This window comes from Scyliorhinus canicula, chromosome 17 (genome assembly GCF_902713615.1).
Source record: "Scyliorhinus canicula chromosome 17, sScyCan1.1, whole genome shotgun sequence".
Taxonomy (NCBI): Eukaryota; Metazoa; Chordata; class Chondrichthyes; order Carcharhiniformes; family Scyliorhinidae; genus Scyliorhinus; species Scyliorhinus canicula.
In genome coordinates this window covers 62,759,955-62,787,195 of record NC_052162.1, presented here as the reverse complement: position 1 = coordinate 62,787,195, position 27,241 = coordinate 62,759,955, and the positions used below count along the sequence as shown (strand labels likewise).

General features: G+C 47.4%; 1 protein-coding gene across 5 annotated transcripts in view; it reads left to right on the top strand.

The window, feature by feature from the left end:
• Positions 1-27,241, top strand: part of LOC119951733 (short coiled-coil protein B) — an 84,997-nt gene that overhangs the window by 14,405 nt on the left and 43,351 nt on the right. For 3 of the 5 annotated variants that reach the window (XM_038775039.1, XM_038775040.1, XM_038775043.1), the window contains 3 exons: positions 15,132-15,215; positions 16,080-16,218; positions 17,487-17,684. In XM_038775039.1, the coding sequence (XP_038630967.1) occupies positions 15,132-15,215; positions 16,080-16,218; positions 17,487-17,520 (257 nt within the window). In that variant the 3' untranslated portion in view covers positions 17,521-17,684. Of the gene's footprint in view, positions 1-15,131; positions 15,216-16,079; positions 16,266-17,486; positions 17,687-27,241 lie in introns of those variants that run through there. The other 2 variants (XM_038775042.1, XM_038775041.1) reach the window with 2 other exon arrangements.

The following is a 27,241-nucleotide window of genomic DNA, read 5'->3' as shown; positions in this document are numbered from 1 at the left end:
TAAATTGAGTTCAACATGTTTATTGAACTATTAACACAGTTCTCAAATGAGTTCGACTGTCTGCTAATCTAACTGTCGTAACTCAGTCTAACTGTATCAGCTTGCTCTAAGCCACATGTTGGGGTGCGATGTTGCTGATTAACCCTATCTAACTCTCTAGATGTCTGTCTGTGGAAAGAGGCAGGGTGTGAGTGCCTCATCCCTATTATAGTGTTTATGTCCGGGCACACACCATGTCACAAAATCTGATTGCCCAGGAACTTCAGCGTGGATGTCCCAAAACAGCACTTGGACCTGTTTAGCTTGAGGCCATGTTCATGTATATGTCGGAATACTTTCTTGAGTCGCGACACATGTTCCTCTGGGGTTGTGGACCAGATTATGATATCGTCAACGTAGACACGAACCCTTTCTATTCCCTCCATCAACTGTTCCATGATGTGATGGAAAATCTCTGATGCCGAGATGATGCCAAATGGCATTCAGTTGTAGCAGAACCTAGCAAAAGGTGTGTTGAAGGTGCAGAGACTTCGGCTGGATTCTTCAAGTTGGATTTGCCAAAATCCTTGGGATGCGTCCAATTTTGTGAAGAAGCGCGCGTGTGCCATCTCACTCGTGATTTCTTCCCTCTTAGGAATGGGGTAATGCTCCCGCATAATGTTTTTGTTTAGCTTCTTGGGGTCAATATAGATGCGTAGGTCCCCCCGAAGGCTTCTTTATGCACACCATCGAGCTGACCCAGTCAGTTGGTTCAGTGACCTTGGAGATGATGCCTTTTTGTTGTAGACTCGTGAGCACTGCCTTCAGGTGCTCTCTCAGTGGAGCAGGGACTCGTTGTGGTGCGTGGACCACTGGCTTGGCATCAGGCCTAAGTAGAACCTGGTACTCGTACGGCAGCGTGCCCATCCCGCTAAATACATCTGGGTACTGGGTTAGGATGTCGTTGATGCTGGCCTGAAGATCCAAATGGGACGGCGTTGTGGTGTAGACCCTTTGCATGAGGTTCAGTTGCTTGCAGACGTGCGCACCTAGCAGGGATGCCCTGTCTGGTTTGACAATCTCGAAGCATAAGTTTGCTTGTGTGTGTCAGCTGGACACCTGCAGATGGCAGGACCCCAGTGCCTTGATTGTGTTTCCATTGTAGTCCAGGAGTTTGCAGGCAGCTGCAAGGATTGTGGGGGGCTTCTTGATTCTCTTGATGTCCACCTGCGAAATCAGGTTGGCGGAGGCACCTGTGTCCAGTTTGAACTGGATGGGGCAGTGGTTGACCTTCATCACTGCATGCCATTCGTCCTCGGAATCCACGGCCAGGATTGATTGGACTCGCGATGTGTCCTGTATGGCGTATTCGCATTTCGTAATAATGCCCACTCGGTAAGTTTTGTCCAGGTATTCATCATCTGGATCCGTCGCACTGCCTGGATCAGAGTCATGCATTTGATGTTGCACACTTCTGCTGCGTCGCTGTCAGAATTGGGAGCGCTGGCTCCTGACTGGTGGTGCAGATCTGCACGGGGCTGCACAGTGGTTTGGTTTCCCACAGTTTAAACAGCTTTTGCCACTTGTAGGGCAGTTTTTTAAAAAATGGGCGGTGCCACAGTTCGTACACGTCATGACGTGACACTCAGTGCGTCGTTGCGCATGCGCGGTGCGGTCCTCGGACATCTGCACCTGCGCAATGCGGTTTTCAGCCGTTTCGTGTTCTAAATCACATTGCACATGCGTCGGGCCCCGGGAAGAGTGTGCGAAATGGCTACTTTCGTCAATGTGGAGGCGCTGCATCCAGGAGATGGCCTGAACACTCTCCACCTCGTGGGAGGCTTGTTTTTCACTTTCTGCCGATTTGTACTGTGAATAGCGATTTTTAGAGTGCTCATGCACAGTACATGTTTCAATCGCGACTGGCAGGGTCATGTGCTTGATTTTCAATAATTGCTCTCGCAGAGGATCAGAGTGGACTCCAAAAACGATTTGGTCTCTGATCATGGAGTCAGTGATATCACCGAAGTTGCAGGATCGTGCTAGCAGTTGGAGGTTAGTTATATAGGAGCTGAAGGATTCGTCTTTACCTTGCATCCTCTGCTTGAAGATGCAGCGCTCGAAGATTTCATTGGTATCCACCTCACAGTGGCTGTTAAAGTTGTACAGTCTGGTTTGGTACTTTGTTTTGTCCTGCCCTTCGGAAAAGTGAAAGGAGTTGAAGATCTCTATCGCATGGTCACCTGCAGTGGTGAGTAGAAGTGCTATCTTCTGAGCATCGGTCGCGCCATTGAGGTTGGATACTTCCACATATAGTTGACATTTCTGCTTGAATGATCGCCAGTTGGCACTAAGCTTGCCGATGGTCCTGAGCTGATGAGGAGCCTGAATCTTGTCCATTGTGCCTGTATTCAGTAGCTGGTTGTCACGGATTTTGCTGAGTTGAACTACATAGATTGAACAGCCACTCCTGGTATCATGTTGTATTATGCTGCTTCGGATAACACAGGCTGCTCCTTGATGCAGTCTTCACTAAAGGATGCTCCAGACTCTGAAATGAGTTCAACGTGTTTATTGAACTATTAACACAGTTCTCAAATGAGTTCGACTCTCTGCTAATCTAATTGTGGTAACTCTGTCTAACTGTACCAGCTTGCTCTAAGCCATGTGCCATGATGCTGCTGATAAACCCTGTCTAACTCTCTAGCTGTCTGTCTGTGGAAAGAGGCAGGGTGTGATTATCATCAACTAGTGTTTATGTCATGCCCCCTTGTGGTGATGCCACCTCTGAGTGTCCTGACTGCCCATTGGGTTGTGTCTTATTCTGAGGTTCATTGGTTGCATGTTTGCACATCATGACAGGGGAGAATCCCGTCCAGTGTCTGTAATTCCAAATCGGAATGTTGTGTGGCTTGGAGACGAAAATTTCCCCAGCATTACATCAAGCTTCTTGAGTGTTGTTGGAATTGAACTCATCCAGGCAAGTAGAAAGTGTTTCTGCACATTCCTGGCTTGTGCTTTGTAGATGGCGGACAGGCTTTGGGGAGCCAGGAGGTAAGTTACCGACCACAGAATTCTCAGCCTCTGGCCTGCTGTTGTAGCATTAAAATTTATATGGTTGGTCCAGTTCAGAGACTGGTCAGCAGTAACTCCCAGGATATTGATAGTGGGAGATTCAGCCATGGTCAGACCATTGACTGTCAAGGAGAGATGGTTAGAGTCTTTCCTTTGGGGATGGTCACTGAAAATCTGCAGAGGACCCTGAGAGGGGAGGGCAAACAACCAGTCGTTGTGGTCCACAACGAGGGAGATGTTCCTGCAGATAGAATTTAGGGAGCTAAGTAGAAAATTAGCAAGCAGGATCTCAAAAGTAATTATCTTTGGATTACTCCCAATAGCGTGCACACGTTGGTATAGAGATAGGAGTAGATGAATGTGCGGCTGGAGAGATGGTACAAGAGAAAAAGGTTTACATTCTTGGGGCATTGGACAAGCTCTGGGCGAGATCGTACTGTAACGACCAGTTGAGTTGCACAGCTGGGACCAGTTCTCTTACAGGACAATTTGCTAGTGCTGTTGGGGATTTAAAGGGTTTAAACTAACTGTTGGGGATTTGTAGGGTTTAAACTAACTTGATAGGGTTGTGAGAATCAGAAGGTAATGCTACAGAGGGATATCAAGATGTAAAAAATATTGGGAGAGACAGTGTATTAAATTAGGAAATGAATTAGGTGAGTTTAGCATAAGAGGAGGACCTCCGGTGGTGACATGTAAAAGAGCAGTCGCACACAAGATGGCTCCCGTTATAGAACTTTAATTTAAGCCCTTTTCGCCCAGTTTCCGCAGGAGGTTTGGGCTGGAATTTGGTTAGTTCGATGGGTTAAAAATCCCACATCAAAGGGATGCTCAATAAATACAAGACTAGGCAGCAGAAATATAAGGAATCCTCGTTGAATTTGGAGGCCTTGAGGGCTTTGTCTGTGATGAAAATGCCGGAGGCTCCTGCAGCATCAGTGGCCACTCCACTAACCGTTAGGATGTTTACAGGCATTCTGGCAGGGGAACTTCAGAAACCACAGCAATGATTGAGGGGGCGATGTCCTCTATTCAACCCGCCTTGGTAAAAATGGATGAAGTGGGAAAAGCGCAGTGTATGGAGCTAAAGGAGGTGCAGGTGGCCCTTTCAAGGCAAAGTGACCAGATCACCCTGGAAGCGGAGATGGTGCAGGTGGCCGGTGACAACAAGGCATTAAGGGCCAAGGTGGACAGTTTGGAAAATCGCTCCAGAAGGCAGATTTTGAGGGTTGTTGGATTGCCAGAGTTTTTTTTTTGCAGCGGGAAAGACAATCAGAGCGCCTAGTGGTTCCCAATCTGTTATTTTGATATTGGGCGGTGAATATTGAAAAGGTACGGGGGCGGTTTAAGGATACAGAGTCCATAAGGAGGTGGATGGAGAGGAGTGCCTGGAGAGAGACTAGTTTGAGGGCCTTAGTTACTGCTCCGCTTCTGATTTCCCCTTTAAAGTGGACTTCAAGTCCAGTGATGGTGGCCACTCTGAGAATATGGAGACAGTTGAGGCAATGTTTCAAACTGGGTGCCATGTTGTTGTTAGCCCCAATCTGCGGAAACCAGGAAACCATCATTCTGTTCTGGCAGCTTTGGACTCGTCGCTTTGGGCAAGGGGGGGGGGGGGGGGGGGGGGGGGGGGGGGGGGGGGGGGGGAGGCGATGGAGTGATTTGGGGACATGTTTATAGAAAGGATGTTTGCTGCATTTTGAGGAGTGGTTGGGTGGGTAAATTCCAGCCTCCGAGAACTAATCTTTTCAGGTATCATCAGGTGTGTAACTTTTTGCATAAGGAGATTCTTCCTTCTCCTTGGCACCCTCGCCCTCTTTGATTGGGTCTTTTCGGTGGTTGAGTTAGGGGGGGGAGAAAATATTGGATATTGTGTCGATGGAGCAAGCTCCGTTGGATGAGGGAAAAGGGAAGTGTGAGGGGGAGCTGGGTCAGTTTTTTGTTGGGGGTGTGGAGTGAGGCTCTACACAGGGCCACCTCCACGTCCTCATGTGCCAGGCACAGCTTGATTCAGATTGAGGTGGTGCATAGGGCACACTGACAAGGGCACGGATGAGAGGTTTTTTATCTGGAAATAGAGGATATGCACGGGGTCCGGCGAATCATACGCATTTATTCTGCTCTTGTCCCAAACTTGTGAGCTTTTGCTTCCCCTTCTGCGGCACCATGTCCTCGATTCTTGGGATTGAATTGGAGCCTTGCCCTTTGGTGGCTATCTTTGGGGTCTTGGACTGCCTGGAGTTGCAGACGGCGGACACACCTCTTGCTAATAGCCCAAAGGCAGGTTCTGCTTGGGTGGGAGACTCCGGTTCCGCCAGTGCTTCATCGTGGTTAAGTGAACTTATGGAGTTTTTGCACATAGAAAAGGTCAAGTGCATCATGAGTGATTTGGCAGAAGGATTCTATTGAGATGGGGTGGGGGGGTGGGGGGGTTGGTTGAGTCTAGAATTGATTTTGTTCTGTAGTATGGTTTTACAGTGTTATATGAAAATATTTTCTTAAATAAATTTTTTTTTTAAAAAGTTCAGCGAATAGGAAAAGTAATAATTTATAAATTAGGTAACAGTGCATGTGTGTGAATGAGTGGAATGTGGTACTTAGGATTGGTGAGTTTTGATCGCAGATAGCCATATGGAAACATGATATTGGGCGATAGGAGAGACCTGGTTCAAAGAACAGCAGGACTTAAATATTCCTGGATGCAAAGTGTTCAAAAAAGATAGGAAAGGGGTTGGGATGGTGGTTTTGATGAAGGAGAAGATTGTAGTGCTGCAGAAAGAGGATGTCCCAGTGGGATCAAAGACAAAATCAATTTGGTTAGAGCCAAGAAACAAATAAAAGTGCAAAAGCATAACTGAGAGTAGTCGAGGGCACCAACTGGTGGGAAAGATGTCGAGGAATCAATTCGCGAGGAAACTAGCGGTGCAAAAATTATATGGTAATTATAATGGGGGACTTTATCTGATTATAGGCTGGGATAGTAGTACTGCAAAGGGCAGGAAGGGAGAAGAGTTCTGAGTGGATTTGGTCTGAGTGGGTGGCATGGTAGCACAGTGGTTAGCACTGTTGCTTCACAGCGCCAGGGACACGGGTTCGATTTCTGGCTTGGGTCACTGTCTGTGCGGTGTCTGCATGTTCTCCGCGTTTCTGCATGGGTTTCCTCCCGGCACTCCGGTTTCCTCCCACAAGTCTCGACAAACGTGCTGTTAGGTGAATTGGACATTCTGAATTCTCCCTCTGTGTACACAAACAGGTGCTGGAATGTGGCGACTAGGGACTTTTCACAGTAATATCATTGCAGTGTTAATGTAAGCCTACTTGTGACAATAATAAAAATGATTATTATTTTTGGAGAATTTTCTACATTAGTATGTTTCCAGTTCAATGACAAAGGAGTCATTGATGGACCTGGTTCTTGGGAATGGGGTGGGTCAAGTGGATCAGAATCAATAGGTGAAAATTTAGGGGAAAATGATAATTGTATCATCAGGCTTAGGTTGACTATAGGAATGGACAGGGGCAATAGAGAATAAGAATATGTAACTGGGGGGCAAAGCCAACTTCGATGGGGTGAGAATGGAACTGGCCCAGATAAAGATGAGTTGACCAAACTATAATGGAACAATGTGCTGCCTTTAAAGAAGAGAAGTCAAGTTCAGCCAAGGTATATTCCCATGAAAGGGAACACCAAGCAAACTTGTCAGGGAGGGTAGAAGGTGAGGGGAAAGGTAAAGTGACCGCCTGGTTCATTGGGTATGTTGGGATCATTAGGAAGATTGTTGAGTTGCCTCTTAGGGCAGCAAGGTGGCGCAGTGGTTAGCACTGCTGTCTCAAGACACCGATGTCCCAGGTTCGATCCCGGCTCTGGGTCACTGTCCATGCGGAGTTTGCACATTCTCCCCGTGTTTGTGTGGGTTTCACCCCCACAACACAAAGATGTGCAGGGTAGGTGGATTGGCCACGCTAAATTGCCCTTAATTGGGAAAAATGAATTGGGTACTCTAAATTTATAAAATAGAGAGAAAAAAAAGAGTTGTCTCTTAACTTTCTGAAATTTTCATGGTGCACTTTAAGAGCTTTGTGAAGATGTCTATCTCCCAACAGTGGTGCCAGTACTGTAACAGTTTTATTTGAAGAACAAAAGTGCAAGTTTCGACAAAACAAATGATTGAGCAGCAACGGCCTGACATAGTCATACTCACAGAATTATATCTTACAGATAATGTCCCAGAAACCACCATCACCGTCATGTCCTGCCCCACTGGCAGGACTGGCCCAGCAGAGGTGGTGGCACAGTGATGCACAGCCAGGAGGGAATCCTCAGCAAGGTCTCTGGGCCACATGAAGTCTCATGGCATCCGGTCGAACATGGGCAAGGAAACCTTATGCTGGTTACCACCTACCAACCCCCTCAGCTGATGAGTCGCTACTCCTCCATATTGAACGCTACTTGGATGATTTGATTTATTGTCACATGTACCGAAGTACAGTGGAGAAAGCACTGAGGGTGGAAAGGGCACAGAACGTACTCTGGGTGGGGTCTTCAATGTCCATTACCAAGAGTGGCTTCTCGGTAGCACCACTACTGACCGAGCTGGCTGTGTCCCAAAGGACATAGCTGCTAGACGGGTCGTCGGCTGGTGGTGAGGTAAATAAGAAGAGGGAAAAACATACTTGACCTTGTCCTCACCAGTCTACCTGTCACAGATGCATTGGTCCACAACAGTATTGATAGGAGTGACTCTGCACCGTCTTCACATTGAAGATATCCTCCATCGTGTTGTGTGGCGCTACCACCATGCTGAATTGGATAGATTTAGAACAAATCTAACAACTCAAGTGTACAATTACAATCTATAACCTCATGACTTGGCATATTCCCCACACTTACATTATCATCAAGGCAGGGGATCAACCCTGGTTCAATGAAGAGTGCAGGAGCAGCACCAGACATACCTAAAAATTAGGCGTAAAACTGATGAGGTTACAACACAGGACTACTTGCATGCCAAACAGCGTTAGCAGCTTGTGATAGACAGAGCTAAGTGATCCCACAACCAACAAATCAGTTTGAAGCTCTCTAGTTTGCCACATCCAGTTGTGAATGGTGGTGGTCTTTTAAACAACTAACAGGAGAAGGAGGCCCACAATGATGGGGGAGCCCAGCATATCAGAGCAAAGGACAAGGCTAAGGCAGTCATCTTCAACCAGAAGTGTCAAGTGGATGATCCATCTTGGCGTCTTCCGGAGATCCCCAACATCACAGATACCTGTCTTCAACCAATTCAGTTCACTCAAGAAACAGGTGAAAGTACTGGATACTGTAAAGGCTATGGACCCTGACAACATTCATGTAATATTACTGAAGACTTGTGCTCCAGAACTAGCTGTGCCCCTAACCAAGCTGTTCCAGTACAGCTACGACACTGGCATCTACCTGGCAATGTAGAATATTGCCCAGGCATGTTCTATCCACAAAAGGCAGGACAAATCCAACCCAGCTAATTACTGCCCATCAGTCTACTCTCAATCATCAGCAAAATTATGGAAAATGTCTATGTCCATGGAATCAACCTGCACTTGCTGAGCAATAACCTGCTTGCTCAGTTTGGGTTACCCAAGAATCACTCAGCTCCTTATCTTATTGCAGCCTTAGTTCAAAGATGGACCGCAGACTGTGAAAGCAAAGTGCACTATGATTGAGATGCCCATAGACTTGGCTCCTGAATATCAGGTGAAATGGTTAGGATTCAGATTGCATGGGCCATGAACAGTTGACGGTGATACACGTAATGGTCTCCAACCAAAAGCTATGCATTAGTCTCAAATGGTGCCCACTATGAATGCAATCGCCATCATCTTCTGCATGCACCGACTTACAAGACATCACTTCAGTCATCTCAGTGGCCGTGCAGACTCTTACCTTGGCCAATGCAGCGAATCCTACACCTGACGACCTCACAGGTGAAATATCCCATGTTGCTACCAGTATGGGATGGTGGCATAGTGGTTTTCACTGCTACCTCACAGCACTAGGGACCCAGATTTGATTCCGGCCATGGGTGACTCTCTGTGTGGATTTTGCACCTTTTCCTCGTTACTGCGTAGGTTTCCTGCGTGTACTCTGGTTTCCTGTCACAGTCTAAAGATGTGCAGGTTAGGTGGATTGGCCATGTTAAATCTGCCCCTTAATGTCCAAAAAAGTGCAGGTTAGGTGGGGTTATGGGGATAGTGTCATGTGAGAGTACCTTTAAGAAATGGGTATTTATTAAATAGCTGTAGTGGATGTACCTTGAAGAAATGGGTGTTTCTCAAATAGCTGCAGTGATGTCAGAGTGTGGGTGGAGTGGGCTGTCTGTCTGTTTTTACTTTCGTTTTTGAGCTGGCAGCTACAGTGTGTGTTTAGTTTAGTTTTCAGAGTTGGAGCTGCATCCAGCCAAACAGGTGTAATTTTGATCTCTCTCTGCATGAAAAGAATGTCTTTAGGTCACTTGCTAATTTGAAAGTGACAACTGCTCTCAGTAGAGAAATTAAATCTGCTGTATTTGTTAAAAAGGGTATTTGTCTTAAGGATGTTGCTAGGAAAAATTAAGGGTTACTTATATAGCACTGTATTCTTTGGGGGGTTCTTTGATAGTTGCTAAAATGTTTACTGTGTGTTTATAAAACGTTAACTGGATTCATAGAATAAACATTATTTTGTTTGAAAAGTACTTTAGATCTCTGTTGCATCACACCTATAGAGTGGGCCCTTGTGCGCCCCATAACCAAAATCTATTAAAAGTTGTGGGTCAGCTAAACTCCATGATACACTTTGGGGTTCTCTAAACCTGGCCCTAATAATAGGGTGGGTAGAGTACGCTTTGAGAGGGTCAGTGCAGACTCAATGGGCCGAATGGTCTCCTTTAGCACCGTATGGATTTTATGAATACCTAGGATGCCTGTCACAGATACACGACAACACCACCAACTGGTGTAATCACACACTTTGGGCGACTGAGCAGGCCAAACACATAATTATTCCAGAACTTCATTACCACTTAGCCTAGAACTGACTTTTGAAGTTCACTTTCTTTACAACAGAAAATTGGAGGGGGAGGAGATGCGATGGACTCGACACCAGATGTTACAGCCTAATCTGTGCCTCAATATACATATATATGTAAATAGTTATGCATAGTCAGTTTGCTTAGTTGCATGTCCCACAATGGTCTGTACATAGTTTCCGATTGTGCACACTGTTGCATTTCATGCCACCGGGTGTCCCAACTAAACGGGGAAGGTGTAGACAGAGTGGTCATGTGAGAACATTTGTCATAGCTACATAAGAGGTCACATGGTGGAAATGTGGGCATTATCCCCGGGATCTCAAGCAGAGCACATGTACCAAATGTAGCTGCTAAACCTAGAAATACAATACTTTTATTGGACGTCCTGGATGTTCATGATTTAAGGAACCCACAATATTCTACATGGACCAAAGAGCTAAATTTCAGAGGTGAGGTTAGGTGAGAGAGCTTTCCCTTAACATCAAGGCATGAAATGAATGCGGTACCAAGGAGCCCAAGCAAAACTGGAGTCAATGGGAATGGGGGAATAGCCTCCACTAGATGGAGTCATACCTGGCACAAAGGAAGATGGTTGTTGTTCTTGGGACGTCAATCATGTCAGTTCCAGGACACGCAGCAGGAGTTTCTCAGGGTAGTGTCCTAGGCCCAAATATCTTCAGCTATTTCATTAATGACCTTCCCTCCATCAAAAGGTCAGAAGTGGGAATGTTCACTGATGATTGCACAATGTTCAGCACCATTCACAACTCCTCAGGTACTGAAACAGTCTGTGTCCATATGGAGCAAGACCTGGACAGCATTCAGGCTTAGGTTGATAATTGAAAAGTGCCAGATAGTGACCATCTCCAACATGGGAGAATCTAACCATTTCCCTTTGACACTCAATGGAATTACCATCACCAAATCCACCACTGTCAATATTCTGGGGGTTACCATTGATCAGAAACTGAACTGGACCAGCCTATCAAAACTGTGACTACAAGAGCAGGTCAGAGGCTGGGGATTCCATGAACCCACTTCCTGCTTCCCCAAAGCCTGTGCACCATCAACAAAGCACAAGTCAAAGAGTGTGATGGAATACTCTCTACTTGACTGCAGCTCCGACAACATTCAAGAAGCCCGCACCATCCAGGATACAGCAGCCCCTTGATAGCCATGCCATACACCACCTTAACATTCACTCCATCCACCACTGGCAAACAGTGGCAGCAGTGTGTACCATCTACAAGATGGATTCAGCAACTCACCAAGGCTCCTTTGGCAGTCCCTTCCAAATCTGCGACCTAGCGGGACAAGGGCAACAAGTGGATGGGAACACCACCACCTGTCCAAGCCACACATTATCCTGACTTGGAAATATTTTGCTGTTCCTTCACTGTTGGTAGGTCAAAATCCTGTAATCACTGCCTAACAGCACTGTGGGTGTTCCTGCAGCGGTTGAGGAAGGAGGTTCATTGCTACCTTCCCAAGGGCAATAAATGCTCCCTTACCAGTGATGCCCACATGCCATGAACAAATTTTTAAAAAATAACATTTTAATAGCCAACCTGTCTGTGGTAAACCACTGTTACACCTGTATTAGGTGATGTAAGGTAGGACCTATACTACAGGTTCGCCAGTAGCCCCTGCCTGCTGGCTCCGCCCAGGAAGAGGAGTATAAATACGCGTGTCGTCCATTCAGCTGCTGTAGGAGGCCACGCATCTTACTGCAATAAAGCCACAGTTGTACCCAATCTGTGTCTTTGTACAATTGATCATGCATCAATTTATTGCAGTAAGATGTTCTACAAGATGGACCTCCGAATCAAACCAGATCGCCTGCAGCTGGATCCGCAATCGACCAACGCCAGAAGAGACTTTAATCACTGGCTAGCTTGCTTCGAGGCTTACATAAACTCAGCGACCAACACACCAACGGAGGCTCAGAAGATACAGATCCTGTACTCAAGATTGAGCTCCAGCGTGTTTCCGCTGATCCAGGACGCCCCGACCTATGCGGACACCATGGCGCTCCTCAAAGTGAACTATACGCAGAAAGCGAACTCACTCTTCGCCAGGCACGTACTCGCCACTCGCTCTCAACTCCCTGGTGAGTCCATTGAAGACCTCTGGCGGGCCCTAATGCCAATCGTCCGGGACTGTGGCTGTCAGGCCGTCACGGCCACCGAACATTCTAATCTCCTCATGCGCGATGCTTTTGTAACGGGGATTGGGTCGGACCTCATCTGCCAAAGACTGCTCGAAGGGCAACGCTCGACCTAGCAGAGACTAAAAAGCTAGCGCTCTCCATGACGGTCAACTCACGTAATGCTCAGGCCTACCCCTACGGCCACGCGGCCCACCCCTCCTGTCTCTAGTGGACCCGCAAACGGCCGCCCCAGCCGGGGCCTTACCCAGCCAATACGCCTGTGCCACATGCCAATCCGCGCACCCCGGGGGTCCCGATGTTACTTCTGCAGCCAGCAGAAGCACCCTCGCCAACGCTGCCCGGCTCGCACCGCCAGTCCACCACACTGGGAGCCATGGCCAACTCGACAACCTTGTGGATCAAAAAGTCCACCAAACGATAAGTCTTGGATTGGATTTGTTTATTGTCACATGTACCGAGGTACAGTGAAAAATATTTTTCTGCGAGCAGCTCAACAGATCATTAAGTACATGGGAAGAAAAGGGAATAAAAGAAAATACATAATAGGGCAACACAACATATACAATGTAACTACATAAGCACTGGCATCGGATGAAAGCATACAGGGTGCCGTGTTCATGAGGTCAGTCCACAAGAGGGTCATTTAGGAGTCTGCTGACAGTGGGGAAGAAGCTGTTTTTGAGTCTGTTTGTGCATGTTCTCAGACTTCTGTATCTCCTGCCCGATGGAAGAAGTTATAAGTGAGTAAGCTGGGTGGGAGGGAACTTTGATTATGCTGCCCGCTTTCCCCAGGCAGCGGGAGGTGTAGATGGAGTCAGTGGGTGGGAGGCAGGTTCGTGTGATGGACTGGGCGGTGTTCATGACTCTCTGAAGTTTCTTGCGGTCCTGGGCCGAGCAGTTGCCATACAGGCTGTGATGCAGCCCGATAGGATGCTTTCTATGGTGTTTCTGTAAAAGGTGGTAAGGGTTAATGTGGACATGCCGAATTTCCTTAGTTTCCTGAGGAAGTATAGGCGTTGTTGTGCTTTCTTGGTGGTAGCGTCGACGTGAGTGGACCAGGACAGATTTTTGGAGATTTGCACCCCTAGGAATTTGAAACTGCTAACCATATCCACCTCGGCTCCGTTGATGCTGACAGGGATGTACAGTACTTTGCTTCCTGAAGTCAATGACCAGCTCTTTAGTTTTGCTGACATTGAGGGAGAGATTGTTGTCGCTACACCACTCCACTAGGTTCTCTATCTCCCTCCTGTCTGCCGTAAATCCTCAATCCAGTGCATTCAGTTACTGCTTCTGATCCTCGAATTTTGTGGATTTGGTGAGGATCAGAAGCAGCTTCAATAACTGGAATAAACAAGTTTTAGAAAACCGCAGCTTTCAGAGACTGATGCTTTCAATAACATTGATTTTACCTTTCCTCTGTGGCTGGCAATTGCATTCACTTTCAACCCCCTCTCCTGAGTCCTGCCTTAACCCTGCACCATCAACCCCAGCTTCGAAAAATCTTTAAGAGGACGTTCATGGCGGAGTGCCGTTGTTTGTTAAGTGGGGGGTACATGGTGGTGGGACATGACGTGAGATGAGGCGGTGTGACATGAGGGGAAGGGGAGTGCGAGATGAGGGGCTATGATTAGTTTGTATTGATTACTGTTGCCATGCATGGAGTGATGTACTGAGCATATTTATGAGGCAGTGCTATCGTGTGTGCAGTGTTATAAATAGAAAACGGGGCAGCACGGTGGTGCAGTGGTTAGCATTGCTGCCTCACGGCGCCAAAGTCCCAGGTCCGACCCTGGCTCTGGGTCACTGTCCGTGTGGAGTTTGCACATTCTCCCCCTGTTTGCGTGGGTTTCGCCCACACAATGTGCAGGGTAGGTGGAATGGCAATGCTAAATTGCCCCTTAATCAGAAAAAAATGAATTGGGCACTCTAAATTTATAAAAATAAATAAATAAATAGAAAATGGAATACTTTTCTATCAGATTACACTCCGGTAAGGGAGAAAATACCAGGAAAATATTTATTTTTACAAGGGAGTTCCCGGGATTTGACACTTTCTTAAAGTTTGGAAACCTCTGCCGTACATGAATCACAAAAGGTTAGCATGCAAGTACAGGAGGTTATTTCCCTGCCTGCAAAGTGGGTGGCATATAAAAGCAACAAAGTCTTGCCACAACTGTACTGTGTACAGTTTTCGTCTCCTTATTTAAGGGAGGATATATTTGCATTGGAGGCAGTTCAGAGAAGGCTCTCTAGATTGTTTCCAGGGATGAAATAAATGTCTTATGAGGAAAAATTTGAGCAAGTCAGGCCTCTTACTCCTTGTATTTTGGAAAAAAAGAGGTGATCTTATTGAAAGGTAGAGGACCCTGAGGGTCGCAATAGTGGAGATGCTTAGAGGATATTTTCCACTGTTGGGAAATGTAGAACTTGGGGGCACAGTTTTAGAATAAGGCGTCTCCCATTTAAGACGGAGACGAGGAAGAATTTCTTCTCTCAGAGGGTTATTCGAGTTTGGAATTCTCTTCTACAGCGAGCAATGGAAGCTGACTCATTGAAAATATTCAAGGCTCAGTTATAGATATTTGATCTGAAAAGAAGTCAAGGGTTTTGACAGTCAGGCAGGAAAGTGGAGTTGAGGCCACAATAAGATCAGTCCCAGTCTTATGAAATGGCCTACTGCTGCTCCTATTTCTTATATTCTTATTAATATCTTTAATATGGAGGAATTTAGAATTTAATCCATGATATGTAAAAAAAAACATAGTTGAAAAAGGATTTTTTTTGCCTGCGAGGTACTTTTGCCATTTACACTGTTTCGTGCCAGATTTATCTGATTGATTTTATTCCCTCCAAAGGCACAGATTATGAAAATCAAGAGGAGCTGGAGGAGAAGACAAGGCTAATAAACCAAGTTCTGGAGCTGCAGCACACACTCGAAGGTGATTAATTAGGCAGTTATCTTGCTGCAAATTTGGCTTCAAAATGTATTTTCTTTCTCTTACTATACTAATGCCCGCCTCTGTTTGCTGACACTTTACTCCTGCTGCTTCTTTTCTTCTTCATGTTGACATACTCTTGTTTCTATAATTTATTTATTCATTTTTTTTCTCTTGTTTCTATAATAGCTCCTGTGACCATGCACCTTTTTCCATATTATTCTCTCGCTGTTTTAATGTTTGTCTCTCTTATTTTTCCTGTGTTCTGTTTTTCTCTCTCTTTCTTTGTTCTTCTCTCTTCTAAAACTGGCCTTTATCTCTCACTTTTTCAGTGCTTTTCTTTCTATGCTTACCTCACTGCATGCCTGTTTCATACCCCAAACCTTTCCACGTTTTTTAATTGGCTGTTTGACCTGGTGGTCGAGTAAGAGTGGGGATGAGTTACGCCTTTTTGGAGCCACTGTGCACACTGGTGGCCTCCCAAAAGGTCTTCCCACAACGTGTTTGCTCCATACCCTGTTCACCCCACTCTTGCCTCTCGCAGCCCTGGTGGTTCTCCCCTATCCATCTATTCTCCCCTCTATTATCACATCCAGCTCCATTGGCTATCGCTGTTGGGTTGCAGAGGACAGCTGTATGATGAGCTTGTGAAGCAGGGCTGGGCTCAGCTCTGACTCTTACACAGGGGGCAGGAACCCCAACACCACCCCACCTCCGGTAAAATCCAAACCTTTACTACCATATCATGCCCCATATCCAAACTACCATCTTTCATTTTTCTTTGCGTTTCTTTCTCGTTCAAAAATAAATCTTCCTTTTCTGTTTCTTTCCTTGTCCCTCTGAGCTGATCATTTCTTTGCCTTACAGATCTGTCCGCTAGAGTTGATGCTGTGAAAGAGGAAAACCTGAAACTCAAATCTGAGAACCAAGTACTTGGTCAGTACATTGAAAACCTCATGTCAGCCTCCAGCGTCTTTCAAACCACAGACTCGAAGAACAAGAGAAAGTAAGGAGCTCATGCCACTGATACCAGTCAGCTTTATATCTCGACAGGTGTAGTGGGTTAATCTGCATGTTGTGTTCATCTGTGTGAAAACTCAGTTTGACCCTTTCACCTTAAGATTCAAGGGCCATGAGACATTCTCAGGCCATTCAGATCCTGTTTATAGATTGGGAAGTAAAATCTGAGATTCGATTAATAGGATTTTGATCCATAACCGCTATTTGTTGGAATGATTGATAAGAACATTTCAATAAGTCAGCAATCGGAGCTCTCAAAATGCGCAACATTTTTTAGGTTGCTCTAAATTTAAAAATCTTTGCTTTCAATTGAAGTACTGACGAAAATCTTTTGCACAGTCAGCAACGTATGATAAGCAAGGCTGCAGCCACTTCGCAGCACGGTATATTTTATGGCCCTCTCGCAGAGTGTACCAGTCCCTGGACACAATGCGAGGGAAACAACTTAACGGTCATCAGAGTGTGAGGAGACAATCTGTGGCATAGAAGTGATCAGCCAACCTACTCCACAGCGTCCAGTGAACAAGTCTATGCCTCAGGTACAAGAGCAGACAGGTCACCCATTCCCTTGGTCACACTCTCCCTCCAATGTTTAATTTGTTTTTTAACTTTTGGGGAGCCAAAGTGAAAACAAAAGGTGAAGAGCAAAAGGTTCGGTACTAAAGTTTAGGTATCAAGGAGTGAAAGAAATAAATGAACATGTGACACCAAGCTTAGATTTGAAAAGACTGCAGGCAGGGGGAGCAAAGGAAACATTCCTGGGAAAGAGTGAATTATGCGGGAGAGGCTGAATAAACTTTTGATTTCAATATATTGAGGGTGCAGGGATTCAGAAGAGTGCATAGGACAAGATACTGAGACGGATGAGGGAGGAAATTACTGAGGAGGAATGTTAGAGACACAAGATGCACATATCGCAGCATACCCTAATTCCTGGGTGAGACGGCAAGCAGGGGATAGATACACCAGCACACAATGTTCTCAAACTGCGAGGGAAGGTGGGTGACCTCAAGCTGCAACCAAGACCATTCCACAGGTGAGAGAACAGAGAGGCAATATACATTGCACATTCACCATTTTCCATGCCAGTCTCTGCAGTCCTGCCATGCTATTAATGATAAACCTAAACAGTTACTGATTTTGTATCCAAATAAGGTGAAAGGGTTAAATAGCAAGATTATTACATTAATTCAGTCAATTTGTCAAAAAAGACAAATTAATTTCAATAAAAAAATGTCCTTTTTTATTTTCCAGACCAACCAAAAGCTCCAAGAAGACTGACAAATAATAATAACATTAATTATGGTAAAGGGGACTGGGAGTCGAGACCATCCAGTATTAAGAGTGTAACCCTGTTAGAACCAGTAGCTTCTTGTCTCAAGTCAGCTTGCATACCTTTTTTGTATTTAGTCTATTTAATTATGGAATAATAAACCCTAAAGCTGATATTGTTATGTTTAATGTGTTCCCTTCTCATTTTGCACACAAAATTCTGTTTGGATGATTAATCTGTGAGATATTAAGTTTCAAAACTAGCCTAATTTTGCACAGAGGCAATAATTTGTACCCGGGACCTCGACCACAAAATAATATATCAATTGAGAAGTAACATTTGAGGCATTAAGCCACCTACTTGTTCTGAAATAACCATTAATGGTCATCGACTTGCCTTGACCTATTTAATCGCATGACGCACGATTGCTTTGTAGGTGAATAAGGTTGTCTTTTGACTCATCCATGAGGAAAGAACCAACATTGGCCTCTGTACCCACCACTCACCCCCGCCTCCCACTAACACCACCACCACAGTACTGCATCAAACCTTTTATGAATGATTTCCTGACTTTTGCCTTCATTTTCCGACTGGAGGTCTATTCTTGTCTGTTGATACCTCTTTGCATGATGAGCACTCTGATGCTATTAGTCTTTTTAGTCCATCTACTGCCCTTATCCTTTCTTGGAAAGTAGAGGTCTTTGGGTTTGCTGTTGAAGGACATTTGTTCAGCTCCTGCAGTGCATCTTGTAGAAGGTTCACACTGCTGCCACTGGGTGTTGGTGTTGGAGGGAATGAATGTTTGTGGAAGGGATGCCAATCAAGCAGTCTGCTTTGTCCTGGATGGTCGAGCTTTTTGAGTGTTGTTGGAGCTGCACTCACCTAGGCCAGTGGAGAGTATTCCTTCAGACACTTCCCTTGTGCCTTGTAGATGGTGGATAGGCTTTGAGGAACCAGGAGGCGAATTACTCACTGCAGATTCTTAGCCTTTGACCTATTTTATTTTCCACAGTATTTATATGGCTGGTCCAGTTCAGTTTCTGGTCTATGGTAACCCCCAGGATATTGATGGTGGGGGATTCAGCGATGGTAATGTCATTGAGTGTCAAGGGGAAATGGTTAGATTTTCTCTTGAGTTGGTCATTGTCTGGCATTTTTGTGGCGCAGATGCTACTTGTCACTTGTCAGCCCAAGTCTGGACATTGTCCAGTTCTTGCTGCATTTGGATATGGACTGCTTCATTATCTGAGAATTATGAATGATAATAAACATTGTACAATCATCAGTAAACACCCCTACTTCTGACCTTATAATGGAAGGAAGATCATTGATGAAGCAACTGAAGATGGTTAGACCTAAGACACTACCCTGAGGAAGTCCTGAAGTGAGGTCCTGGAGCTGAGATGATTGACCTCCAACCACCACAATCAGATACATTTATGCTAGTATGACTCCTAGCACATTCCCATTGGCTTTGGTTTTGCTAGGGCTCCTTGATGCCACACGTGATCAAATGCTGCCTTGATGTCAAGGGCAGTCACTCTCATCTCACTTTTGGCATTCAGCTCTTTTGTCCATGTTTGAACTAAGGCTGTGATGAGGTCAGGAGTTGAGTGGTCCTGGTGGAATACAAACTGAGTGTCAGTGAGCAGATTATTGCTAAGTAAGTGCCGCTTGATAGCACTGTTGATGATCCTTTCGATCACTTTACTGATGGTTGAGAGTAGACTGATGGGATGGTAATTGTCCGAGTTGAATTTGTCCTTTTTATGTACAGGACATACCTGGGCAGTTTTCCACATTGCTGGGTAGAAGTTGTTCTGGAACAGCTAAGTTAGGGGCATATAGGTTCTGCAGCACAAGTACTGTATTCTGGCTGCTATATTGTCAGGACCCATAGCCTTTGCAGTATCCAGTGCCTTCAGCCATTTCTGGATATCGCATGGGGTGAATTGAATTAGCTGAAGACTGGCATCTGTGATGCTGGGGACCTGAGAAGGAGTCTAAGCTAAATCATCCATTTCTGGTTGAAGATCGTTGCAAATGTTTCAACTTTATACTTTGCACTGATGTACTGAGCGCCCTCATAATTGAGGACAGGCACATTTGTGGAGCCACCTGCTCTAATTAGTTGTTTACTTTTCCACAACCATTCACAACTAGATATGGCATGACTGTAGAGCTTTGATATCATCCATTGGTTGTGGGATCACTTAGCTTTGATGCTTCTGCTGATTAACATTCACGTAGTCTTGTGTTGTAGCTTCACTAGCTTAGCACATCATTTTTAGGAATGCCTGGTGCTGCTTCTGGATTGCCATCCTGCACGTTTCATTGAACCTCGGTTGATCCCCTGGCTTGCTGGTAACGTTAGATTGGGGGTTATGCTGACACAAGAAGTTACAGACCGCACATAGACCAGTTGTCCCCTGAATGCAGTTTTGAACTGTTAGATTTGATTTGAATCTGTCTGATTTAGCTCAATGGTAGTACCACACAACACAATATATGGTATCCTCTGTGTTAACAACCTACATGAGGGAAAAACCTACTTGACCTCATTTTTAATAATCTGTGCAAATACATCTGTGCCTGACAGTATTGGTAGGAGTGATCACGGCACTGTCCTTGTGGAGACCAAGTCCCTAATTCACGCAAAGGATACATGGTTTGTTGACCTTGGTTTCGAACAAGGCTCGGCACAACATCGAGGGCCGAAGGGCCTGTTCTGTGCTGTACTGTTCTATGTTCTATGGTTTGGTTTTAAATAGTCTTCGTATTTGACCTTTTTATGCCTTTTAGTAATCTATGCACTTATGTTAGATCACTTTATGGTTTCAATAATGCAAATCTCAAGATTGTGCAGATTTTCCTTATTAAAATAAGCCACTGAAACTCAGAATCAGTCTCAGGTTCATCTCCACAACTCCTTTTCTTTTATCAGGGGTTAAAGCTGAACATGTTAATCAAAGGGCCAAATTTAATGTTCTTTTGAGGTGGGTGAGAGCCAACCTGAAAGTATGCGGATTGCCAACTCCCACTGCAGCCTTTGAATGATGTCTGATAATACAGGAATTAACCATCGCCAGAGGGTTGCCAACCAATGGCATTCGTGGAAGGGTTCACCCAATGGGCTATTGAGGCCGGGATGACCAGGTACCAAGGTGACAGGCTTTAACCAGGAAGGTCACAGCCATTCATTTAAAGGCACAGGAGTACATCAGTGACACCAGATTCATCATTGACAGAGAGTAAGAAGATTTATTTGCTGAATATAAGTATTTGGAAACATTGCCAGAGGTGAGTGAAAATTGTTTGCTTACTTTTGACTCATTACTGATGGGAAACTTTCAGGATGTTTGGCAGAAAAGTCAAAGCCTTGGAATGTTGCTGAACTACAACCCAGATAAAATTGATCTACTTAGGAAAATTTGAAGACTTCGAACTGTCTGTCTCCAGAGAAGGGAACCAGATGATTTGGGGGGGGGGGGGGGGGGGTGCAGCCCAAGCAAAGGACAGCCACAAGCTTTGACGATGACTAACTGTAAGCCCTCCTTGAGGCTGTAAGTGACAGGCCAGCTGAGGGAAAGAGGAGCCCTCCCAGACTGACAAAAGCAGCCTGGATGGAGGTCACAGTGGAGATCAGCAGCTTTGGGATCAATCCAAAGAACATGGCTTCTGTGCAGAAAATACCTCAGTGACCTTTTACGACCTGTAAGGCCCCAATACGGAAATGGATAGAAGGTTTTGGGAAGGCTCGACTAGAGTTTGGTTTGGTTTGATTTGGTTTGGTTTATTGTCACGTGTACCGAGGTACAGTGAAAACTATTGTTTTGTGTGAAGCTCAAACAGGATTTTGTTGTGTGTTTTGCAAAACCGTGAGGTGCCATGATGCACAGATGTTACTGTGCATGGCATCGAGGCCTATGAAGGGATACTTGGTGCGGGAGGGGGGGAAGAAGAGAGACTGTAAAAGCCACACTGATTAGTGGACTTCTTAGTGCAGCCTGTGGAATTCTGAAAGGCTGGAGGGTGGTTTCTCCATCAGCATGATTCTCCGTTTTGCCGGCAACGTTCTCATGCTTGTGGATTTCCCAACAGCGTGGGGTGCCCACAATGGGAAACCCCATTGGCCAGCTGGTGGGACGGAGGATCCCGCTGCAGGCAGTGGCGCGCTGCACCAGAAAACGTGTGCATCGGGACTGAGAATCCCGCCACATATATGTGAAGGAATGAGTGCGCAGGAGATTCAAAATCATTGCAATATCGCATTTTAATTGCAGGAGAAGAGTGCTCAATGCCCGGGAAAGAAGCAAGACAGGAGGCAGTGTGCCAAACTTGGCAATCCTAACACCAATTGAGGAGGAGATTGCTGCCAACGTGTGAAGCTCATCCGTTGGTAGAAGCGGGATTGGAGGTGTGGTGAATTATAAACCTGGTAATTCACACTGTTGTATCATATGTATTGTGTCCTTATGGGCTCTGTATACGAGCCGTTGCACGGCTCTGCCCATAGGGGGAGATGAGGAGTTTGTACTGGGCTCCACCCTTGGCTCTGCCCATGGCTCCGCCCATGGCTCCTCCCACTAACCAGAAGTATAAAGATCTGCAGTCGTGAGCCTGCTGCCAGTTCATCTCGTCGCAGGCAGGCTCAGTTGTAAAACTATTAAAACCACTGTTCACTTCCAATCACGTGTCTTGTGAATTGATGGTCTCATCAATTTAATAGTCTTAGGAAACTTGAAGAAAACGACTATGGAATCAGCCCTCAAACCTGATCGACTAGAACTCGACCCGCAGGCTGCAGAGGCGAAAGAAATCTTTCTACACTGGCTCAGATGTTTCAAGGCCTACCTGGCTGAATCAAGCACTTCAGAAACTATGGAGGAGCAGAAACTCAGTCTACTGCACGCAAGGGTGAGCCACCGTATCTCTACTCAACTTAACAGTACTACCTCGTATACGGAGGCCCTGGCCATGCTCGATCGAATGTACGTGAGGCCCATCAACGAGGTCTACGCGCACCACATTTTTACGACCTGCCGCCAGCGCACCGCGGAGTCGCTGGACGAATTCCTGCACAATTTAAAAGCCTTAGCTCGGGACTGCAATTATCAAGCTGTATCAGCCGACCAGCATATGGAGCTCGCTGTCCGAGCTGTGTATATGGCAGGGCTCAGGTCAAACTATGTGCGCCAGCAGTTGCTTGAAAAAGGGGCCCAGAACTTGGAGGACACTGTAGGGTTAGCTACAACCATGGAGGTCTCGTTCCGCAGCCTCACCTCATTCCCCGTGGACCAAGCGACCCCATCCTGGGCCCCTGACCAGCGACTGCCCCAGTCCTGCGCCGCGCGGCCACCCACCCACTATGCAGCTCCAGTGTGCCATTTTTGTGGGCAGCCCCAACACCCACGGCAGCACTGCCCGGCCCGTAACGCGCCCTGCAGCAGCTGCGGTCGCAAAGGACACTGTGCTTGGGTCTGTGACACTGACACTGTGCCTGGCGAAGAAATCCCCCTCTCCAAACTCTCCCGCAGCCCAGAGCGCTCGCTTCCAAAACTCGCAGGCCTGCAGGCCCCGAAATGCTGCGGCCTGTATGCTGACTCTGCCCCCACTCGAAACGTGCGACTCATGGGGGCCGCCATCTTGGCAACCCTCCTCCACGCGACCGGCCACGTGCAACTCATGGGAGCCGCCATCTTGGGTGCCATCTTCCTCGCCGCCCGCCACGTGCGATCCACGGGGACGGCCATCTTGGAATCCATCCTCTTCAAACTCTGAAACTCACCTCGAAGACTACGACCTCAGCGGACAGTCATCATGGGGCCACTCCAGCACAGCTGATCGAGCCGCCGACTACCCGCAACTCAGCGCGGTCACGTTGGACCAGTCGCGTCCGAAACACCTCCGCAACTCAATGATGACCGTTAAAATCAACGGGTACAGTACACCGTGCCTCTTCGACTCCGGGAGCACCAAGAGCTTCGTACACCCAGATCTGGTAAGACGCTGTTTGCTCCCTATTTTCCCTGCACGGCAAACGATCTCCCTCGCTTCGGGTTCACACTCTGTTCATATCCAAGGGCGCACCGTCGCGACCCTAACAATTCAGGGCACCAGCTACTCGAACTTCCAGCTGTACGTGCTCCCCGAACTCTGCACCCCACTCTTACAGGGACTCGACTTCCAGTGCAACCTCAAAAGCTCACGCTCAGCTTCGGCGGGCCCCTACCTCCACTCACTATCTGCAGTCTAGCGAAGCTAAAAATTGACCCCCCTCCACTCTTTGCCAATCTTACTCCGGACTGCAAACCCGTAGCCACTCGCAGCAAGCGGTACAGCCTGCAGGACAGGGTGTTTATCAGAACCGAGGTCCATAGGCTCCTACGTGAGGGGATCATAGAGGCCAGTACTAGCCCCTGGAGAGCTCAGGTGGTGGTCGTCAAGACTGGGGAAAAATTCCAAATGGTAGTGGACTATAGCCAGACCATTAATCGGTTCACGCTCCTTGATGTGTACCCCCGCCCCAGGATTGCAGACATGGTGAATCAGATCGGCCAGTACCGCATTTTCTCCATGGTGGATCTGAAGTCTGCTTACCACCAGCTCCCAATCCGCCCGGAGGACTGCCACTACACGGCGTTCAAGGCAGATGGCCGCCTCTTCCATTTCCTCCGGATTCCCTTTGGCGTCACGAATGGGGTCTCGGTGTTCCAATGAGCAATGGATCGAATGGTGGACCAGTACGGGCTGCGGGCCACGTTTCCGTACTTGGACAACGTCACCATCTGCGGCCATGATCAGCAGGACCACGACGCTAACCTCCATCGATTTCTCCAGACTGCCCAGAAACTCAACCTCACGTATAACACGGAGAAATGCGTTTTCCACACGACCAGGCTAGCCATCCTCGGCTATGTCATGGAAAACGGAGTCCTGGGCCCCGACCCGGACCGTATATAGTCCCTCATTGTCCCAGGGCCCTCAAAACGGGTATGGGAGTTTTGTCGTATTATGCCCAGTGGGTCCCTCAGTATGCGGACAAAACCCGCCCACTATTTAAGGCCACACTCTTTGTGTCAGATGTGGCTCGCCAGGCCTTCACCTGCATCAAGGAGCACATCGCCAAAGTGGCCAATGCCGGTGGTGGATGAACCCGTCCCTTTCCAGGTGGAGAGCGATGCCTCAGAGGTCACTCTCGCAGCCACACTAAATCAGGCAGGGAGACCAGTCGCCTTTTTCTCCCGAACCCTCTCCGCTGCGGAACTTCGACACTCCTCAGTCGAAAAGGAAGCACAAGCCATCGTGGAAGCTATACGATACTGGAGGCACTACCTCGCAGATAGGAGGTTCACCCTCATCACCGACCAAAGATCGGTTGTCTTCATGTTTGACAACTCACAAAGGGGCAAAATTATAAATGATAAGATCCTGCGGTGGAGGATCGAACTTTCCACCTACAAGTACAATATTACGTATCAACCGGGGAAGCTCAACGAGCCCCAGATGCCCTGTCCCACGGCACGTGCGCCAACGCACAAGACGACCGCCTGAAAGCTATCCACAATGACCTCTGCCATCCGGGGGTCACCCGGCTCGCCCACTACATCAAAGCCCGAAATCTGCCTTTCTCCACCGAGGAGGTAAAAGCCATCACCAGGGATTGCCCAATCTGTGCGGAGTGAAAACCGCACTTCTTTAGACCAGACAGGACCCACCTGGTAAAGGCCTCCCGGCCTTTTGAACGCCTAAGCATCGATTTCAAAGGGCCACTCCCCTCGACCAATGTGTACTTCCTGAACGTCATTGACGAGTTCTCCTTTGCTATCCCGTGCCCCGATATGACCTCCCACACAGCCACAGTCCCCTCACACTACATCAGAGCCCTGCACAGTGTCTTCACCCTGTTCGGTTTCCCCAGCTACGTACACAGCAACAGGGGTTCGTCCTTTATGAGCGACGAGCTGCGTCAGTACCTGCTCGACAAGGGCATCGCCTCAAGCAGGACTACCAGCTACAACCCCAGGGGGAACAGGCAGGTGGAGAGGGAGAACGCAACGGTCTGGAAGACCGTCCTACTGACCCTCCTGTCCAGGAATCTCCTGACCTCCCATTGGCAGGAGGTCCTCCCCGACGTGCTCCATGCTATTAGGTCCCTCCTATGTACAGCCACCAACCAGACCCCTCACGAACGGCTATTTGCTTTTTCTAGGGGCACTACCACGGGGGTTGCGCTCCCAGCATGGTTGAGGGCACCGGGCCCGGTTCTCCTCCGGAAGCACGTCCGGGCACACAAAACTGACCCACTCGTAGAGAGAGTGCTCCTACTCCACTCGAACCCCCAATACGCCTTCATCGAATACCCTGACGGCCGTCAGGATACTTTCCCTCCGGGACCTGGCGCCTGCAGGATCCAATCCCACCACTACTACCGCCGAGGTACCCCTCACACTACACCCCGCACAACCCTCCGCGCCTTGCACCCCCGCACCTACAGGTTTACTGCCCGTGCTCTGCGCCCCTGCGCCTATGGGTTTCCGGCGCTCCCCGTCGCCAGTCGAACCAGTCGGGTACGAAGCTCGGACCGAATCACTATCGTACCCTCACCGACCGCCACCACCCAGCCACCAGAAGAGGCTGCAACCCCGGTGGTTCGCCGATCCCAAAGGACGACTCGGCCGCCGGACCGGCTCAATTTGTCGACCCATCACCCCCGCCCAACTTCATTTTTTTACAGGGGGTGAATGTGGTGAATTATAAACCTAGTAATTCACACTGTGTTCTATTATATGTATTGTGTCCTTGTGGGCTCTGTATACGATCCGTTGCGCGGCTCTACCCATAGGGGGAGATGAGGAGTTTGTACTGGGCTCCACCCTTGGCTCCGCCCACTAACCAGAAGTATAAATATCTGCAGTCGTGAGCCTGCTGCCAGTTCATCTCGTCGCAGGCTGGCTCAGTTGTAAGACTATTAAAACCACTGTTCACCTCCAATCACGTGTCTTGTGAATTGATGATCTCATCAGGAGGAAGGCACCAGAGAGTGGGTAGTGGGTGTGAGATTGCAAGGGGCATTATTTACAATTCAAATACAGATGTCTTAAGAGGGCTGAAGGGAGGATGCATGATGTCTGGGATGTCTAGGAATGAGGTATTAATAGTTTGTTGTTTTGAAGGCTCTCCTTCTTCTGGGAGGAGAGTGACTGCATTTTGGAAGTTGTGCAACTCAAACAAAGAGCAACATCTCACACAGTTTGGAGTGTTGCCAATGTGGGAATTTTTCCCTGTGCGTTCACTTGAATCTAGAAGATGGCTTTAACCGTACTAACATTTGTCTCCTGCACAGATGCACCATCGACTGCTGCTGCAGTCCTGAGAGTCCCATGCTAACCTCTGAGGAGGAGGAGGAAAAGGAAGCCTCAGTGAGTGCAGTGTCAGCACAGATACGAGCATCTCAATCGGGAATTGCATCTTGCAACTAAGAGAGCCCCAAACTGGTGAGAGCACTTCACACTCGCATGGAATCTGAATCAGAGCAGGGCTCTGGCTGTTCGAAGGATGCTGGAGGAGAGCCAGATGCGGAGTTCTAGTTGGATGTCGAGCCTCTGGAGTCATCCGTAAGGAGGCAGATGCTGGGTTTTGAGCGCATGGTGTGTGGAGATACCAGAGGGGTTGTGTCTTCTGGCACCAATATTGAAGGAGTCCATCTAGCCCATGAGTAATATGATCCACGCGA